The following is a 20,003-nucleotide window of genomic DNA, read 5'->3' on the forward strand; positions in this document are numbered from 1 at the left end:
GAACCATGCAGGGCACAAAAGGCGACAGCCACAGAGGGTTTTTGAGTAAATTATGTGAGTCTGCAAGATGTAGAGCACAGATATAACTAACTATGACCACATTTGAGTGTGAATGATGGCTGACTCACACATTCTGCATGCATTGGTATAGCAGAAAGTACGTGTATGGAAGATGCGATATATGCATATGGAGGTGGGGGCAGCTGGAGACAGATATGCACCATTATAGAAGTCGACATGGAAACCTGATTGGGAACAGTGCAGATGGCATGTTTTGTCAATCAGTCATCAATTGCCTGAGCACACAATTGAATTTTGTTCATCACTTCGACTGAGACCAACTTTGCATAAAATAATACACAAATCGCAATGTTTAGCATGCATTTTACAAGCATGCTTTTTAATAGAAAGCATTATAGAGCCACTCATCATACCCAAGTCCAAAAAAAGTACTGCTTTGTGGCAGGGAAATGGGATGGGTTCTGTCTAAAGACAGAAGTTCTGTCTAGGAGACATACCCATTACTGAATTTCGATATTTAGAGTTAATATATCAAGTTCATCTCTAGGGTATATCTTTCCTTTCAACCTTGCCCATAAGCCTCTTCTGGGGCCATCATGCATTATTCAAATAAGCTAAGTAAGCTACATTTAATTTCCCAGTCATCTGTTGGCATGTCTTGTAATGAGATACTAAAAGTTGAGAAGCCTGAACCTAAGAGGGGAAAGAGAAAGAGGCATTTAGAATTGCATAATCAGTCCAGAGATAAGGACCCATCTCCATCGCCCACAGCTCTGTCATGTTTTTGGTTTCTGTTGGTTCGGTTTTAATTCCTCTCAATCCTTTGTCTTTTAATCTGCCTCATCAGTGTGGGACTGAAGAGTGTGTCTGCAAAGAAAAAAGAGAAAAAAAATAAAAATAAAAATAAATAAAAAAGAATTAATTTTGGGGGCCTCAGAACAAAGTAGAATTTTTGAGTTAGTAATAAACAGTGTAAACAGGATGTATGAAAATGTCCATTAGAGGGAATATGTCTGTTTGTTTGTGACAGTAGGAACTGAAATCGTAGGAATGCTATATTTAATACTTTTTTGTGTGACTCATGAGTATGCAGACAACGGTTTCACAGAGCCGCATTGTTGTGCTCTGTGGAAATGAAAAACTACAGTTATCAGTGGTTTCATCTCCACTGCATGATTCTAAAGCAAATATCCAGCAAGAACAATATATGCTGTTCACTTGAGTGCCAGAAGCTGCATGAGAACTGTACAATATTGTACCTCCTCAAATACCTGATATTTAATTGTGATTTAAAAGTATGTATAAGTTCATATCATGCTTGTTTAGTTTTGTTGTCCCAAAGCTTGTGAAATTACTGGATAAAGTAAACATTTTGAGGTTTGGATAAGGCCATTATGCTTCTATCTGTAAAATGCCATCTTTTAAGTATGGCTTGGTGGATGTTTTTTCACACTGGTCAGATATTGTCTGCCACTAAGGATCAACATCAACACTTTTGCATCTTTCACTTTTAAAATGAGATGATGCATTCTATAGCTCAATTCAATTTACCTCCAAGGATCTGATAGCTTGTCAGTCTTTTTTCTGTGACAAGTCCTTCTCTCCATATAAAGGAGATATGGATTAAGAACATGTGCGGAGGTTTTGGATGAGGTATGGGTGTAAGAATGGGATCTAGGTATTTCCAATCAGTGCTGGACTGATGTTAGTTTCACCCACCAGCCGTAATTTTGCGGGACCAAAAAATGTAGAATTGTTCCTTTTGTCTCTGCTCCCTGTAATAAGTGTAAGTCGAGTGACGAGACATTGGGTCATGTTTTCTGGTCTTCCCCCAAGCTCAGGAGTATTTGGGATGACATTTTCAATTTGTAAAGTGGCATATGCTGCAGACAGCTAATCCCTGACAGGCTCTGTGATATAGGCTTGCTCCAACTACTTGAGGATGCTTCCCCTGAATTACAACTAACCCCCATGTTTGGTACTGTCCTGGCAAAAAAGGGTTATCCAGAGCGAGTGCAGAGTTTCTCCTCCCTTTAAAAATGGCTAAATCACATAGTGTCTTGTCTATACAAGATCACATTGCTCTTGCTAAACTCTGACTAGTATTAAATCCAGATAAGACCAATTACATGCTCTTCACCAGATCCCAAATCAAACCCCCCATGATTTTAAATATCAGTTGAAAAACTGGGGTTGAAATTAAAAGAGTTCAAAATTATAAATATCTGGGTATCTGGCTGGAAGACAAACTATCTTTTAAAACTCACATTAATGAACTATCGAAGAAGCCGAAATCTAAATTGGGTTTCTTTTATAGAAATAGGCAGTGTTTTGCATTCACAAATAGATTGTGCAGGCAACATTTGTATCAGTGCGAGACTACGCAGATGTGATTTACATGCATGATGCTACACATACTCTCAAACCACTGGATGCTTTATATCACAGTTCCCTAAGGTTTATTACAGGTGACAGTTATCGGACCCATCATTGTACCTTGTACCAGAAAGTAGCGTGGCCTTCACTTGCCACACGCAGTGAACAACACAGTCTTGTTTTTATTTACAAAGCTATGCTTAATAAGCTACCATTTTATTTATCTTCCCTTTAAAAGTTAGAAATATGGATCACCACACTTGTTCTCAACAACACATCACCCTTGACAAACCCTACATGCACACGGAACTTGGTAAAACTGCATTCAGATACCACGCTCCTCATAGTTGGAATAAACTTCAGGACTCATAGTTCAATCAATAGTTTTTTAACCATAGAACAGTTTGAGTTTTTGTTACGGGAAGTTTTAGTTGATGAATGCTCCTGTTTTTCTTGATGTGGCTATCTTATCCCTTTTTTAAAAAAATGTTACTCCTCTGTATTGTAATTTTTACTTGTTTATGTAAATGCAGGGCACCATTGTCAACGAGAGCTCTGCTCTCAATTGGTGTATACCCTCTCTAAATAAAGGTTATCTATCTATCTATCTATCTATACCTTGAAAACAGTTAGTACACTGCCTAATGAGCACCTTCTTCTGTGTCTTAAGGTCTGGGGTCCTTTATTCAGTAAATTAAGAAGGGTAGGTGTCAACTGGGAAACTAATGACAGGAGACTATTGTGCTTTGATATGATCTTAGTACTTGAGTCTTTATATTGGTTCTTCCTCAACTTCATTTGGGCTTTATTCTTCTATCTTTATTAAAGCATGTGGTCTTTCAGTTTGATGGCAGGAATTAATTATCTCACGTTCAGATTTTGTAATTCTGTCATTAGAAACCCTGCACTCACACTCAAATATACCAAATTTGTGCTTAGATTTCCTGCATTCCAGCTTCAGCTCTTCTTCTTGCGCTCATGCTGCTGCAGTGCACAAATCTGTTCACTGATTTCTCCTCTGCTCTCACATTTTTTCTTCTGCTCTTGAATTTTCTTGTGTAACTAGTGTGTCAAATTTCTAAAACAATAGCATGCCTGATGTAGTGTTGACAAATGAAAATGTCCTGCCCTCGTTGTGGGTGTGTTAGCTTTATGTTCTTGAGAGTCCCATACCAGGTTCATGCACTCCCACGCTCCATGGCTTACACTAGCTTCCCATCATTGTGCTTTTAAAGAAAAAACAATGACAACATCAAAGAGCGTGAGTTCAACATATTGCTGGTCAACATGAGCAGCAAATTCAAGTTTTTTATGCTATGGGAACACTTTTGCTAGCAACTATATAAAACAAAATAGAAGCCGTCCTCTATTTTATCAGATCACTACCAACAGCAAAAGCAACAAAAATCCATCAATCCAGTTGTGAACATTACAGTCTGTTTGACCATTTCTAAACATTTTCACATTTCTTAAAGCTGCAGTGTGTAGAATTTAGGGACATAAAGTGGTGAAGTTGCATGTTGCAGCTGAATACCCGTCACCTCAACCTCCCCTTCTAAACATGAAAGAGAACCTGTGGTAACCTTCAGTTTTCATAAAAACTCAAAGGGTGTTTACTTTGTCCAGTTTGGGCTACAACAAGAAACATGGCGGCCTCCATAGAGAGGAACCCCCCCCCCCCGATGTAAATATAAAGTATTTCAATAGAAAGGGCCCATTCTAGGGTAAATAAAAACAATTTGTATAATTTAGATGAAACACACTCGTGAAAACATCACTAGGATTATTTTATATTAAATTTCTGTCAAAAGATCCTTTTTATCTAAATCTTACACACTGGAACTTTAAACAAACTATTGCCAATTGTATTGCATTTGGATGAGCAGTTGTTTCATCATAAAAATGACCGCTATTAACACGATACAACCAGTAGTACAGTAGTAACACAAAAGAGGACATTAATGTGATACAATATAATTTCATTATATTAAATTGTTTTTGTACTTGAAAAATATATAGTATTGCAGAATAATCACTGTTTGAGTAAAACAGTAGTGTAAAAATATAAATAAATAGTGGGTGATTTGGGGTGTGATTTACTACATGTTAAATCTGATTTATTAATCTTCTTTCAAACTAAATAAATTGTTCTTTTTATTAGAAGAAGTACCAACAATTATGTTGTTTCACAACATCGATCTGCAAGAAAGTTGTCAGTTATCTCCTTCAGCTGGAAGGAAAGGCTTAAGCAGAGCTCAAAATCCCTCAGCAAAAATGTATCAATGAGTCAACAACAATAGGGTTCCGGACTCAACATGACTGCTGGAATGTTGGCCCTGCACAAGACATTTCTCAGGTCCTGAGGGGAGAAAAGGGGACAAGGCCCTTGGTGCTATCACGGCATAAACAACGAGATGCCAGACTTCCAATTTCATTTATGCTCATTATTTCCATGCTCAATAAAATTGTAGTTTATCTGTTAAGTGTTGTCTTGTTTGTTTAAAATTTGGATCATTGTAAAGATCAAGATCACAACTTGCTAACGTTAATACACAACGTCTTATTATAGATGTACATGTGACATCTGCTGCAGTGAGAGAGCTCTCCAGGGAGGCACTGCAGGTTCACCTGCATGGAGTGGAAGCAAAGCGTTGCACACAGGAAATATAGGGCTCATATTCAAACACGAACAGCGGTGCTCTTCATTCTCACCCTCACACTTCCTGTAGGATAACCTTTCAAAATAAGAGCACTCCAGCATTTCTGTTGACTGAATTCGTTCATTTGTTTTTAAAGGTTTTTATTGTGAAATATTTGCAGGAGCGGAAGATGCACGTCTTCACACTGTATAGTACTGGTATTTATTTGAGTACATAGGACTACTTTTAAACAAGGAAATACTGTAGTTAGAAACCCCACAAAGGCTGTAGTTATACTAAAAGGTAACGTGATGGGCAGTAGTCTCTCTCTGTCTTTCTCACACACACTCACTCATTTATGGTCATTTTCAGCATAAACCCTGTGTAAAAACAGCTCTGGCAGTAGCAGCTCTGCTGCAGAACCGAGGCTGATCAGCAGCCGGTGTGAACAACCGACAGCCATGACACGCAGCTGTTCCACGGAGCAGATGTTCCACTGACGTTCCGCAGCCGGTGTGCCCCCGATTCTAATAAAATTAGGTATTGTAACGTTTTTAATGGGTGAGTATTGCGATACCGTGCAACACTGCACCAAACTATCAAAACCACTGGGGTCAACCACTCACTGCTATATATCAAGATCACACCACTGATGGCCTGCACACAAGTCAGTAAACAAAAAGTAATTAGCAAAGACGGAACAGTTGAAGTTCACAAGGAAATGTCGACACTGAATCACGATGAAGAAAAGATGACAATTACACTTTTCTAAATAATGTCTGTTGTACCAGTACAGATGAGCAAATAAAACAGCAGACACAGACACTACATCACCGGATCAACAAGAATAGATGACAGCTGCTGGTGTAAGTAAGCACTCCACGACAGAGTGCCCCTGCTTCCCTGAATGGGACATTTTGTAACTGCTGCTGGAGGAGGAACTCTGGCGTAACCAATACACTCCATCATTCTCAATTATTTTGACTTAAAATATGAACAGACAATTCCAAAAGACACAGGCTAACATTGAGGCTTCCAGAGCGGAGTGAAAACATAGTGGAAAACCTGAATAGCTAAGATTTTAAAACAGGAAACTGTAAAACATACATCAGATCAGCTGAAAGTGTTTGCTCTTGCACAGATTACAAAAGGGGGTTTGGTGTATTGTGCAGCCACGGTGTGTTTCTGAGGCTGAGGGGGACAAAAAGATGTCCATCTGTTCTCTCATTGCAGGTCATGTTCCTCTGCTCATTTGGCAGACTTCAGACTTCTCCCGTGCTTGTTCTGTGATACACTCTAATTGGCTGTGAATGGCCCCTCAGTTCTCTCTGGGCAGCCTTTGATGAGCCTGGAAGAGTGGCTGCCTAAGTGGCCTTTGAGTGAAGCTTTTCATGAGAGTCTGAAAGCAGCTTGGCTGCACCGCTACGAGACGAACACGGGGTGACACACGCATAAAACAAGGACGATGAGATGCGGAAACAAGAGCTCATTAACTGTGCAGTCATATGTGTCCCTCAGGACAAGAAACAAACACACAGCTGGAGGTTGAAGGGCACTGACACGATGACTTCATTTGACACAAAGGCTTTTCATATTATGTAATTTAAAGCCTGCAGTCAAAACCTAGTATAATTTAATATAATCCAACAGCCGTGTAATAAATCCAACCCTCATCAAGGTTCTAATGTTTGTGTCAGTTTTTATTGACAATGTTTTATAGAGGTGGTTATTATACACATGAAGACACTCCAGATCTCAAAATTGTTACAAATAGTGTGTCTGCACTGGAAGGCTCATCAGTAATTAGTTACAAAACAAATGTGCCTTCCAACCACTCCAAAGCCATAACACCCACGCATCAGATCCTTAGTATTTAACATGTACAAATAGAAACAGCAAAATATTGAAAAATGTTTCAGCCAGCCCAAATATTTACATTTTGTGTTTGTTCACAATCATCCGCTCTGCATGCAGCATCCCACACAGGTCCGTTCCTCACAGTGAAGCCAACTTCTAACATGATACAGGTGAATCCCAGAGCAAAGTCTTCTCAACCAGACTGCAGTCCATTCGGCCACTACTTCCGCTGACAGCAATCAGCCAGGAGAGCAGCTTTACACTATGTTAGGATTATTTCCTAACAACGAACAGGGCCCACAATTCCACTTACTTTGACTGTGTGGAAATTGTATGCTTTCACATCGTAAATGATGATTAAAAGGATGAAAGCGTGAGTCATACAGGTAAAATGTTATGGACATCGGCTCTTATTTGGTCATTTCATAATGAATCAAGTCTAGATTTAGCTTTAACCATTTCAGTAAATGGTCTGTCAGTGACCTTTTGTCTCTCTTTACAGACAGAAAAATCATGCTGCAGGAAAAATCTGCAGCATAAAGAAGCTAAACACGTGTGGAGCCGCTGTACTGTCGCCTCACCTCTATGACTTCATAATAATTAGGTGGCATGCCTCCTCTCTGTATTAAATCAGCAGCATGCATTAATTCTAATCAGCATGTGTAGCCAGGCTTGACCAGCGGGGCCCGAGGGGCTGAACAGGGTGTCTGTTCACACACACACACACACACACACACGCACACGCACACACACGCACACGCTGAACCATGCTCTTCAAGGTTCGCTGCAGCAGGAGCACTTTTTGTCAGAGCAGGTGGTCTCTGACCTTTGCAGTAGCGGTCTCCAGAGTGAACCTGACTGAGCTGTGGCCTTTAAACAAACACCAGCACAAATCACTCAATGTACATCAACTGGCATTTACTGTTATTACCTTTTCCCCTACGAGGAGGATTTCTCATTCAAATATGATCCTGTTAAGTGAATTTGCAGTCATTTTCAAGGCAAACAAACTCTTTCACCTTGTAGTGCTTTGTGAATCACGTCATTAATGGTTGCATCTTCTCTCTGCTTTGATTTAGTTCACTATGGAAAAACATTGTGTTTATCTACCTTGGACTTGAGCGCCCAGTATTCCTCTGTGCCGTGTTCCACATGTTCGAAAGCAGTCAGGTAGTCGTAGCTGATAACCACCGTCTGCAAAAAAACCACAACATGTAGAGAACATCATAAAATGTGGAATGCTACAGAAATTATCAGCTGCATGCTTAGGATACGAATGGGGTATGTTCTATGCGCGACAGTATACAGAATTGGGGGCAGTGTTACAGTATTGTGCACCGAGATATCCAGTCACCTATCTGAAGCTAGTTTCAACTCTACGCTGATTCCAGTGGCAATTGTGAAAACATTTAAAAATCACAAACACAATGTTACGAAGTCACAAAGTTACGTATAATGCAAAGAACATTAAAAAAAATTATGAATATCTATCACACCCAGGGCCTCTATCATGAAGCAAATTCTAGTGAGACTAACTCTTAGGATACTTGCTTAGGATACTTGCTTCAGTTGGCCCAACACTATTGTGTCCTCTTTTTTCTGAATAACTGGTATCATGAGGCTGGTTATAAGGGAAAACAAAGCTTTCTTTAGCACTAAGTCACTGTGAGGTGTGGTGCAGCAGGCAGAGGCAGAACAGAAAGTATTAATTCTGCTGCGGAAATCACATTCTTGTTTACAGCACATCGATACCTGCAACGACCCTTATCACCAAAAGCTCTCCTGACATTTTTTGTCTGTGTCTTCTACGTGTATGGCACCACTTTTTCATCCTGAGATATTTGTATTGTTTTTTCAGTCTTGCGTCTGTCCCGTGTTAGAAATGTCATCAACACACCCACTTGCTTATGGTAAATTGCCCAGAGGATCTCCTGCTGCTGTCTCACATGGGGTCGTTCACACATTATCCTGACTTTTTACTAAGGGGACTAGCCAGAGAGCCTTCAGAGAAGCCTCTCACTTGTACAACTGCCTTCTCACATACTATGGAGAATGTCCAGATATTATGCAGAGTTCAGTTTATGTCTGAAAGTATCTTTATACAACAAAAACTTACATAATTGTCTATTTGGACAATCCTCCACACACCTGTTAAGTTTAGGGAGTCTGCAGCTTGTGGTGAAAACCTGGACATTTGGATTCAGCTTAAATCTGAGACCACGATGAAACAGCTACACCACCCAACTGGTCTTACTGCTTTTAATATGCTTATTTTGTTCAACGAAGCTTGTATAATAAAACGGAACAATTTTAAACATGTACTAAGGCAGATTGATATACGCATTCCATATTTAAGACGAGCACAAAGAGTAATGCACACGGCCTGGATTAGGGCAGCCACATGATTTTTGCCATGATGAAGTGAGACAATTAATACTTCCTGCCGCCATACTTCTACTTGGAAAGGTCAATCCTATGTTGAGTTCTCCACTTCAAGCGGAACTTCCATATTAGATTACAGTGGCAAGAAAAAATGATTTATTGCAAGGTTAAACATCCAACCCATCCATTAGCAATACCATTTATCCTTTGCAGGGGGGGCTGGAGCCAATCCCAAGCAACATTGGGCGAGAGGCGGGATACACCTTGGATAGGTCGTCAGGCTTAAGACAGTGCTGCCATGAAGACAAACAACCATTCACACCACATGCAATATTGGAGTCACCAATTAACCTGTTTGTCATTGGACTGTGGGAGGAAGCCGTAGTGAGGTTAAACTCCTAAATGTAAACAGAGCAAGAAGCTAGAAACAGTCAACATTAAAATATCCAAATAATAAACTAAATGCTACAATAAGTGTTAGAATCATTATTGGCCTCTTTAAATATGGTCAACATTTTCTGTAGTTCATCATGAAATTCAAAATAAATACAGCTGAAATTACCCGCCAACATGTCAAGTTGAAGTGTATCCCGAGAAGTCACAGAGAAGCTGATCTTTCACCTTTTGGATTAAAATGTCATTACCTCATCATAGGGCTGGGTGATAAAACGATATCGATAATTATCGCGATATAACTTTTCCTCGATAGAAATTTAAGACATGTCGATATAACGTCGATAGAACTCATTCCATCCATGTTTTGACCGACAATACAAACAGCCAATGATAATGAGCATAGCGCCACACTGAATCAATCATGTGGCTGGATTGAGTTACACCCACATCAAGTTAGGTTGACGCCCCACAGCACAGAGCGTAGGAGGAGCAGCACATGTGTTAAAGTTCTGCACCTGCATAGAGGTGGACGACTCTGCATCGATGCAGTGACTGAACATAATCAGGTTTTCAGCTACGTTCATTGTTTAGTTTCCACCGCTGAATAATTATAACACTGCTGCTTCAGTGAAGACGCTCATTAAAAGTCCGGTCGTCCTGTGTCAGAGTCTCTCGGAGTCTGCTTCCTCCTCCTCACTCCTACTCTGACCAGCGCTCACTTTACACTTTAACAATAAACACTGATCACAAGTTATTATGACTCGTACAGGACTGCCTTTTTTTTGTTTTTGATTCTCTCCAGAGTATATGAGACATGTTTAAACCTGCTACACAACACGAGATGTAACGTGATGCGAACAGTCAGGACATCATGGGTAAAGTGACTGGAATGATCCGGAGTCATGATCCGACATCATCGATTAATAACCATTTTAGAATATAGGACTTGATGGTGAATATCCCAAGTGATTATCAGTTTATGTGTGAAGAGGGACAGATACTAGCAGGGACACACACAGATACACACACAAGTTCCTCCCGCAGATTACGACATAACGCAGTGTTTTAACTTCATTGATGCAGAAGAAGTGACGACCTGTTTATCCAGGAACAGAGTCTCTGGTTGACCTGCGGAGTATTGCGGCTCCGTGCAGTGATGCTCATTTAAGATATGATAAAACTTTATAGATCCACACACCAGCAAAATTCACTTGTTACAGCAGCAGAGAGGTCAGAAAAAGGTAGACACTAGAATAAAGAAATAGAAAAATTAAATGAAGAAATGCTGAGTATGTACATTGTATACGACTTTTCACTGTAATGGTTTGTATGAAATGTTATAAGTAAAGTGCAGTGGCACAGGATGATTGTACGAGCAAGTAAAATCAGTTTTGTTTATAAGAAAAAAAGTCTGTACATAAGAACATTCTACATAAACACAAATTTGCAAAATAATCATTTCTGGTTATTTGATTTATATTACGATATATATCGATATCGACTGATTTGAAAAAAAATATTGTAATAAAAATTCCATATCTCCCAGCTCTACGTCATCATTTTATTCTGTCAAACATTTGTGGGAAGTTTTGTCATATTTAGCATATGGAATTAGTTCAAGGAGGTCACAGTGACCTTGACCTTTAACATCTGGCCTCAGTACATCATAGGTCAATAGGTGCATTTGAGATGGACTTGGTCCGACTACAGCTAACTTAATTCGACACGTGATCTACCAGTGGGTGCGGGGTGTTTAAACAGACAGACATCAAATCGACACTTTCTACTTTTCATAGCGTCAGTGAGACGACGGCAAAACCTTTTCACATCTCAATTAAATCAAAGTTTCATGCAAACACACATCACACATGTAATATACACTCACCGGCCACTTTATTAGGCACACCTGTTCAATGGCTTGTTAACACAAATAGCTAATCAGCCAATCACATGGCAGCAACTCAATGCATTTGGGCATCTAGACGTGGTGAAGGCGACTTGCTGAAGTTCAAACCGAGCATCAGAATGGGGAAGAAAGGGGATTTAAGTGACTTTGAACGTGGCATGGTTGTTGGTACCAGACGGGCTGGTCTGAGTATTTCAAAAACTGCTGATCTACTGGGATTTTCACACAGAACCATCTCTAGGGTTTACAGAGAATGGTTCGAAAAAGAGAAAATATCCAGTGAGCGGTAGTTGTGTGGACGAAATGCCTTGTTGATGTCAGAGGTCAGAGGAGAATGGTCAGAGTGGTTCGAGATGATAGAAAGGCAACAGTAACTTAAATAACTACTCGTTACAACCAAGATATGCAGAATACCATCCCTGAACGCACAACACGTCGAACCTTGAAGCAGATGGGCTACAGCAGCAGAAGACCACACCGGGTGCCACTCCTGTCAGCTAAGAACAGGAAACTGAGGCTACAATTCGCACAGGCTCATCAAAATTGGACAATAGAAGATTGGAAAAATGTTGCCTGGTCTGATGAGTCTCGATTTCAGCTGCGACATTCAGATGGTAGGGTCAGAATTTGGCATAAACAACATGAAAGCATTGATCCATCCTGCCTTGTATCAACGGTTCAGGCTGGTGGTGGTGGTGTAATGGTGTGGGGGATATTTTCTTGGCACACTTTGGGCCCCTTAGTACCAATTGAGCATCGTTTAAACGCCACGCCCTGTTGAATCTATGCTACGGAGAATTAAGGCAGTTCTGAAGGCAAAAGGGGGTCCAACCCGGTAATAGCAAGGTGTACCTAATAAAGTGGCCGGTGAGTGTATGTGAGAGACACACTGTTAGAGAAAACATGTTTATTTCTGTTTCTTGAGAGTACTGAACAATACTACAAATACAAATAAATCAAATCAATATTTTTCATTTCTGGCTGTTTTTATTAACATAATAATAATAAAAGCAGTTACATGTTAAGACAGAGTGTTTCTTCTGCAAATCATAGAAGCAAATAAAACACATTCTGTGTGAGAAAGGTCTAAAGACAAAAGTTAAATAGGCCTATCTTTCCAAAATGCTGCATTCATTTTCCAAGTAACAGTAAAGCTCAAATAATGTGAAAATATTCAGACCAGGTATCAATATCTGTCCTGAGCGATCCAATCACAAGTGGTCAGCACTTAGTACAGGTGTGAACACACCTAAATGCATCCTGCGATCCCATAACTCAAACTTCATTCGGTGGTGGTCTGGAACGTATGTGGCCACATTATTTTGCTGTGTGAACACAAATGTGTCCTGGGCCACATATGAAGAACCACCTTCTCAGCTGACGCAACAGTTTCACAATGAATTAAAAGGTTTTATTCACTCTTGACAGTGACCATACACTAATTTGTTTTGTGGCCACCATCTCAATATCGACACTGATTACCATATTATGATTGATATTTTTCTTGGATTGGTAAAAATCTTTCTTCACAGTACAGCTGAATGAGATTCATTTAGCCCCTCTCTACCTCTCTCTCTTGCTCGCTCATCAACAAACACAAACAGTGACATCGGACACATCAGTAAGCTCAGTCTGGCTTAATTTGTGCTTAGCAAACAGAAATGACAATGTTTGTTTGTATATAGAGCAGGGATGTGAGATCTGATCACAAGTAGTCACAAGAGACACATTCAGCACACATTTTAAATACCAGGTGTAAACAGACCAACTTAATGCTGACCATTTATGATCGGATCTCTCAGGACAGATGTTAATACCCAAGTCTGATCAGGGCCTAAATTCACAAGTCATTGTTCTGTGGGTGTGGTTAACTTTCCATTGTGTTAATAATCTCTACCTAAAGTCCGACAGGACACATCAATGTGTGTTCACTCTGCATTATCGTCGCTGTCAACAGGTAAGGTAATGGTAGGTAAGTAATTCTTATCTATAAAAAAACTTTTCTTCACTGAAATCTTTTGTCTCTCAGGAGGATCCTATAGTATTTTCTGATCTGGTGGTCAGGCTGTTGACAGGTTTTGATCTGATCCTCTGAAATTAACTTGATCCTTAGCAGGTTAGTTATGCAGTGCAGATTACATTTCATGATACCTGAAAACCTGAGTTAAGGCCAATAATAGCTAAATAACTGGCTAATCCGTTACTCTTGCTTCATGATACAGGTCCCTGGGTGGTAAAATTCATATCAAGCATCAAGGCAAACACATTAAGCATCTAAACTGTGGAAGTGCATCAAATCCAAAATCTCCAAATCAAGACAGTTGGGGCAGAGGTGTGAAATTACTCACAGTGGCAGCGGCTCGTCCAAAGCGGATAATACTCAGGTCATTGAGGTCCAGCTGTCTGCTATACAGATAAAACCCAGACGAGGCAAATGCCACAGTAGCCAGAGAGGAGACTTTGAGGAGTCGACCAGCCATCAGAGGCTCTGCAGGGAAAACAACAAGAGTCTGGCAAGTTCACAAAGTGTTTAAAAGTTTATAATGCAATGTTTCATGTGTAGAAAACGTGTAAAGCAAAGGAGAGTGACGTTTCAGTAAATTATAAATGATGACTATTTCCCCCTGTGGTGGTCAAGCATTCAGACCTCTACTGTTTTCTTGGTTTATGACAAATTCCTCTGCTAATGTTCAGTGTTACGTCAACACCAAAAGACACAGGATGGATGCGGAACTCATTCGTCACATTGATTTGAGTGTAAACCAGCAACAGTGAACACAACTTTCGTGCAAATTTTTGGCCATGCGGTTCCTCTCACCAGCACACACTTTGTGGTGCACACAGCCCTTACCCCACTTCTACTGAGGATCCAATATGCAGCTGCCGGTTAAAGACATACTGCTCAAAATAGAGAGAAATACTGATTGTGTCATTGTTTTTTTAAATGTGGATAGAAATCTAGTGATGGCACAGCCTCATTTCCCAGATGTGAAACAATGACTATTTATGGACGCATCCTTCAAGGAATCGACTATTATTGCTGTCACTAATGCCATGACATATCTCCCAATGAAATATCTGCATTTGTTGACCTGTTTAAAGCCTCCTGGATCTTGTATCAGAGCCATTGGTTACCTGTTCCTATCAGAAAACTTTCTGACTTTAGTTTGGAAGACTGTCATCGTTTGGCTTCACATTGTTGCAGTGAGACAGTCCACAGCTCTGCTTTGATATCTGTAAGGCCGCGTGACTAGAGACATTAGTCCAGTCTTGGTGTTCATAGCTGTATGTGTGAGGGAAGTTCCAGACTGAAAGTGCCAATCAAGATAAATCAAATCATTTACAGTTTTCAAATGTTAAAAAGGAAGAGTATGAAAACAATGTTCCCCACCTACACTGCTATGTAGCTATTGTAGTTGACTGCTTAATCATAGTTCACTTAAATGTATTTTCCCACATGCACCATAAACAATTAATTATTATTATTATTATTATTATTATTAACTGGTACTGCTGTTGTTAACTGTCATATATGAAGAACAAGGGTTGCAAATGGAGATTGGGCAGTAGGGTTTGTGGAAAACATCATGTGCATTGTCTGATGCTATGCTAGCACATGTTACTTTATGTACTTTATGTGTTCTGTTTCTGTTTGTGATCACAGCACATTTGTAATAATGCTGAAAACATTTAGAGGCTGAAAACCTTCCTGATGTCGTCGTTTGGATGATGCGACAGCGCTCTCATGATGATTACTAAACCAATATAGAATTGCTTTTTTCCCCTACAAAGTTGAGAAACAAACTTATGTGGTGATGAAACTAATATCCTAACTTTTATTACAGCGATTACCTCATTTTCCATAATTCTTCACTGGCAGCTACCCGTCTCCAGTTCATAAAATACAGTCTCCAAACCCAAACTGAGGAGCTGCCATCACTGACACAACACCACGCTTAATTGTATTATTGCCCAGCAAACTGAACTTGGTAATTGGAGGAATGTCCCTTCAAACAAGCCGACTATGTTATTATATCTGACAGTAGGCTTTTTACAAAGCAGCCATATTGACATGAAACAGGAGGTGAACACTGGTGTAACTGGTCTCTGTTCTATTTAGACACAGCCTTAATTCATGTGGTTAGTACCACCTCTGTTTACCTGCTGTTTCATGTCAAAATGGCTGCTGGGAAAGGTTCTGTTTGGGCAGATACACGTGTAATGTTATTATATTACACAATAATACATAGTGGACATCACCAAAGCCACTTTTCAAGTCGACAGTTACAAACCCAGAGTAACTTCTCCTGTCACTCTCTTATGTGACAACCGCGTTCCTGCAGAACTCAGGGAGGATAAGGTCGTTTAAGAGCTGCTTCACGGTTTGAGAGTCTCACGTTAAAGCTAATTTGAACACTCCTCCTGTGTTATACAACCAGACGCAGCCTTTTGTAATATACGACACATGTCACAGGAAACACACACGTCTCGATACAGACAGAAAGCTAACTCACCAGTGTCTACACCACACGCGGTGCCTGTCTTTCTCTAGCCGGTTTTGTTTCGACCTTTTCGTCAGTTTTCGACGTGAAAGCGAAGGATTCTGGGTAACGTAGTTCCACGGGGGACGAATGCCGTTCTGTTAACATGAACCACCACACCCACTAAATACGCTGATAGACATGGAGACAACCTTCACGGTGCCCGTCACTGAGGTCAGGGTTTAGTTATCACAGCGCGAACGTGCTCTTTGTTTGTCTCCGTTTATCACAGACTAAAAACTAGAGAGCTGGCGAAAACGATGACGTATTTAACACGCGCCACACGGTGATCAGCTGTTCTTCGAAGAGACTATTTACGGCCGACTCTCTAAACTAAAGCGATAGTAAAAAAAAAAAATAATGTAACTTTGATAAAAGTCCAAGAAAATAAATTACATTATAAATAAATAGGTTTAAAAAATGAATAGTATCAAAAAATAAATAAATGTAAAATATTCACCTATATGCATTCCTTTCTGCTATGCTCAAACTTTAGATATTAAAAGAGGCATCATGAGTCGTAAAACGAGTCAGGAGACCCATAAATGTTTCCGATGCATGGATTGACCACACATCAAGAAGATTAAGTAATTTCCCTTTACATTATTCTTCTCAGCAGCAGCATGAACTGAGGAGTAAATAGGAACAATTGTATTCAACAGTTTGATATTCATTTTTACTCATGTCAGTAAAAGCCTCATACGTTTCTTGAAAGTCCCAATTAACACCCAGGTCAGCGGACAACAACGGAGGACATAAACTGCTAAAACTGACAGGATGATTTGATCCGCCAGGGACTTTCACCTGTTTTCACCAGCCCACACAATGCAACTCCATTAGCAGTTTTAGAGGCATTACTCAGACAAGATAAAATACTGAATTACAAATACAAACATATAACAAAGAACAAAACACGCAATGGAGTATAACACTTTTTATTGCCATACAGTGGAATGATGTATAACCTCAGCAGCTACCACCAACCAGCGACTGTTGACAATAACATGACTGAGAATAAATAAAGTCAATACTACTGGAAAACCTATTAAAACAATGACAACAAAGCTAAGGCCCAAATTTACTGAGGGTGTAATACAGAGACTTTGAAATAGAAAATAAACACAACAATGCTGGTGTACTGCTTTAAGTCTTCCCTTAGTGCCTGAATAGAATTGTACAGTTTTTGAAAACAGAGAAAAACAATAACACATCTTTGTCTCTTTGACGCAGTAACACCAGAGAGCTTCATTCAAGTTCACTGCCTTTGTTTGATTTCTGCCCTGCAAATGGTCGTCTGTTCCTCTGAACCTGGAGCTGGAAACAAACAAAAGAACAAATCAATTAGGATATAGAGCATACAGAACATCAACTTTCGCATATATTTGACTCATATTTCTTATTTTTATTATTGCTTCTTTCATTTTAACGCAACATTTCCTGTCCCTATTTTCAAATGAGCATAAACAAATAACATATCTTTGGCTGAGGGTGCTTTAAATTAATAACATTTGAACTTATTTAAAAGAGTCATAAGTTTAGCAATTTGTGAAAAACAGAAAATAGTAGAATGAATATTAATATAAGATAAATAAAAGATACAGGTAGCTACATATTTAACAAAAACATAAAACTATACAAATGTACAAGAATATATAAAAGCTTTGTTCTATAAAATGTAGACATGACAGTGACATGAAAAGGACCCTGTTCACACTTGTTATTAACATCCATCCTGAGTAATTTGATCGCAAGTGGGCAGCTCTAAGTACAAGTCTGAACGAACTCAGACTCAATGCGTCTTCAGATCTGGTCATTCAGGCCACATGTAGAGGACAGAGACACATGTGACCACATTCTCTGTAGTAGCAGTGCGAACGTGAATATCTCTTGGGTCACATATGAAGAAACACTAACACCTGAGGCCACACTGGATGTGTGAGAAGCGCCTGTCTTTCACAGAATGTCTTGCTTTTCATCTTGGCAAACACTACCTGCGTGAGCTGTGCTACTCTTCTGGAGAGTGTGGGTTACGCCTATTTTCACCACGTACCGCACATTATTCACCATATATGTAACACTTCCTTTACCGTTTCAAAGTAAAACCACTCTAGTGTTCCTGTGGACTGAATCCATTAATTTGTTTTCAGAAGGTTTTTAATTGTGAAATATTTGCAGGACCGATGAGAAGATGCACGGCTTCATAAAGCAGAGTCCTGACGTACAGTTGAGTACATAGACTTTTATTCAATGAAATGCAGTAGTTATACCAGAAACCTCACGTAGCAGCTCCACAGCAGATACGCTCCCAGTGTAAAGAATAGGAGCGCAAGAGACGCAGCAGATAACAAGGCAGCCGTCATGTGCTGCAAACGCACCCAGTGCAGCTCAGGCATTACTCAGTTTTTGAACTTCTCAGTGCAAATGCGTTCATGTGTTTAATATCAATACTGACCAGGGCATAAGGATTTCTACGTTTTTTCTTTGATTGGTAAAATCTTATTCAATAGTAGAGCTGCTTACAGTACATCATTCAATCAGCTCCCACTGACTCGACTCCCTTCCTCTCTCTGGGTAAAAACAACATAGTGTAAAACGTAGTTTTCACAAACAGAAATGATGTACGTGTTGATTTGTAGGGGGAGTAAAAATCAATCACAAGTGGTCACACGAGACATTCTAATGTCAAGTGTGAACAACCAAATGTGATTGGATCTCTCAGAAAGGATGTTAATACCAGGTCTTAACAGGGCCAAGAACAAAGACGATGCTGGGTGATGATGTTTTTACTTGTACCTTGGCTCCCTCCAGAATATGTGGGTCTTTCTCAATTGCATTGTTCAGTCCCTCCTCTGTCGAGAATCCAACCCAGCAGAAGCCTCTGTGGAAGCCTGTTTCTTTATCCTGGTACCACACACAGTACAACACAAGTGTAAGAATTAAACCACATATTAAATTCATTAGGATAAATCACTCAAGTCTGCAAGTTACTTTTGTATAGAAAGTGGCTGCCAGGAAGGAAAAACACTGTTCACAAAATCGGGACATGAGCATTTGAGTAGGAATTAATAAATAGAAAATTAAGTATTATACACTATTAATCACCCTAATGCTGTGAAAACTTACAAATGGTAGAAGGCACTTCTTCACTGAGCCAAACTGCCCAAAGTACTCTCTCATCTCCTCTGAAAAAAGAACACACACGTCATGTAATCAAGCATAAATTCAGTTTTACTGCACTTCTTCTCAAACAAATGTACCTGAACATATGTCACTCATGCACCGATGTTACAGTGTGTGAGAGCACAAACCCAGCTAAGATTAATGTTGTGTTATACAACACATCCTACATTTGTTACAGCTTTTAATGGAGTTTTATTATAAATGTGTACAACACAAACTGAAGATAAGGTTGAATCAACACCTCTAAAACACAACACAGTACAACATTTTAACCTTCATGAGAGACCCTTGAATTGCATCCCATCAGTTTTAGCTGGGTGTGGTGGATAAACTGGAAAATGAGTGCACAGTATTTTAGAGGCAAATGACAGGCGGCTCTGTGATTCAATTGTAAAACATCACCCTCCTCGCATGCTGGAGCTGATAGCTGACGATACACCACAGCAGCACAATATAAAACGACAACTACAGACACATGCATCGCTTCAAATAAATATGAAAGACAAAACGCTGAATTAACTCACTGCTGGCTACGGTCCAAGGTATTTTAGAAACGAAGACCTCGAAAACTTTCTTAGCTGGCGCCGCCATGTTGCGTCCTTCAAATTCCCCTCTGACCTATGACGTGAAATCACGTGACAAAAACGTATACGTCATGCAACCACTGACTCTAAATAAAAAAATATTATTATTATTATTATTAGA

The 20,003-nt window shown here is 39.7% G+C and overlaps 2 protein-coding genes across 4 annotated transcripts in view; both read right to left on the reverse strand.

The window, feature by feature from the left end:
* The window catches only part of adck1 (aarF domain containing kinase 1), a 75,777-nt gene extending 59,455 nt beyond the window's left edge, over positions 1-16,322 (reverse strand). The window contains exons 1-3 of one of the 2 annotated variants that reach the window (XM_034575862.1): positions 16,092-16,322; positions 13,926-14,065; positions 8,004-8,087 (exon numbers count right to left, since the gene is read on the reverse strand). In XM_034575862.1, coding sequence (XP_034431753.1) covers positions 8,004-8,087; positions 13,926-14,057 — 216 coding nt within the window. In that variant the 5' untranslated portion in view covers positions 14,058-14,065; positions 16,092-16,322. Of the gene's footprint in view, positions 1-8,003; positions 8,088-13,925; positions 14,066-16,091 lie in introns of those variants that run through there. The other variant, XM_034575863.1, reaches the window with a different exon arrangement.
* A 715-nt stretch (positions 16,323-17,037) lies between these two features.
* slirp (SRA stem-loop interacting RNA binding protein) lies at positions 17,038-19,970 on the reverse strand. Of its 2 annotated transcripts, XR_004612658.1 has the most exons (5): positions 19,823-19,970; positions 19,242-19,300; positions 18,912-19,019; positions 17,281-17,432; positions 17,038-17,249 (listed from the first exon to the last, which is right to left on the reverse strand). XR_004612658.1 is itself a non-coding variant. In XM_034575876.1 (4 exons), the coding sequence occupies exons 1-4, from the start codon at positions 19,887-19,889 to the stop codon at positions 17,364-17,366; spliced, it is 303 nt and encodes a 100-aa protein (XP_034431767.1). In that variant the 5' UTR covers positions 19,890-19,970; the 3' UTR covers positions 17,038-17,363. The 2 variants fall into 2 exon arrangements, 1 of the variants encoding a protein (XP_034431767.1); XM_034575876.1 differs by having other exon boundaries at positions 17,038-17,432.
* Positions 19,971-20,003: the final 33 nt, after the last annotated feature.

Source organism: Hippoglossus hippoglossus, chromosome 22 (assembly GCF_009819705.1).
Source record: "Hippoglossus hippoglossus isolate fHipHip1 chromosome 22, fHipHip1.pri, whole genome shotgun sequence".
NCBI lineage: Eukaryota > Metazoa > Chordata > Actinopteri > Pleuronectiformes > Pleuronectidae > Hippoglossus > Hippoglossus hippoglossus.

Coding starts and splice junctions, on each gene's coding strand:
- slirp (XM_034575876.1), bottom strand. CDS start 19,889: ATGGCGGCGCCAGCTAAGAAAGTTTTCGAGGTCTTCGTTTCTAAAATA. Junction 19,020..19,241: donor AGAAGTGCCTTCTACCATTT/GTAAGTTTTCAC, acceptor GTGTGGTACCAG/GATAAAGAAACAGGCTTCCA. Junction 17,433..18,911: donor ATATTCTGGAGGGAGCCAAG/GTACAAGTAAAA, acceptor GTTTGTTTCCAG/CTCCAGGTTCAGAGGAACAG.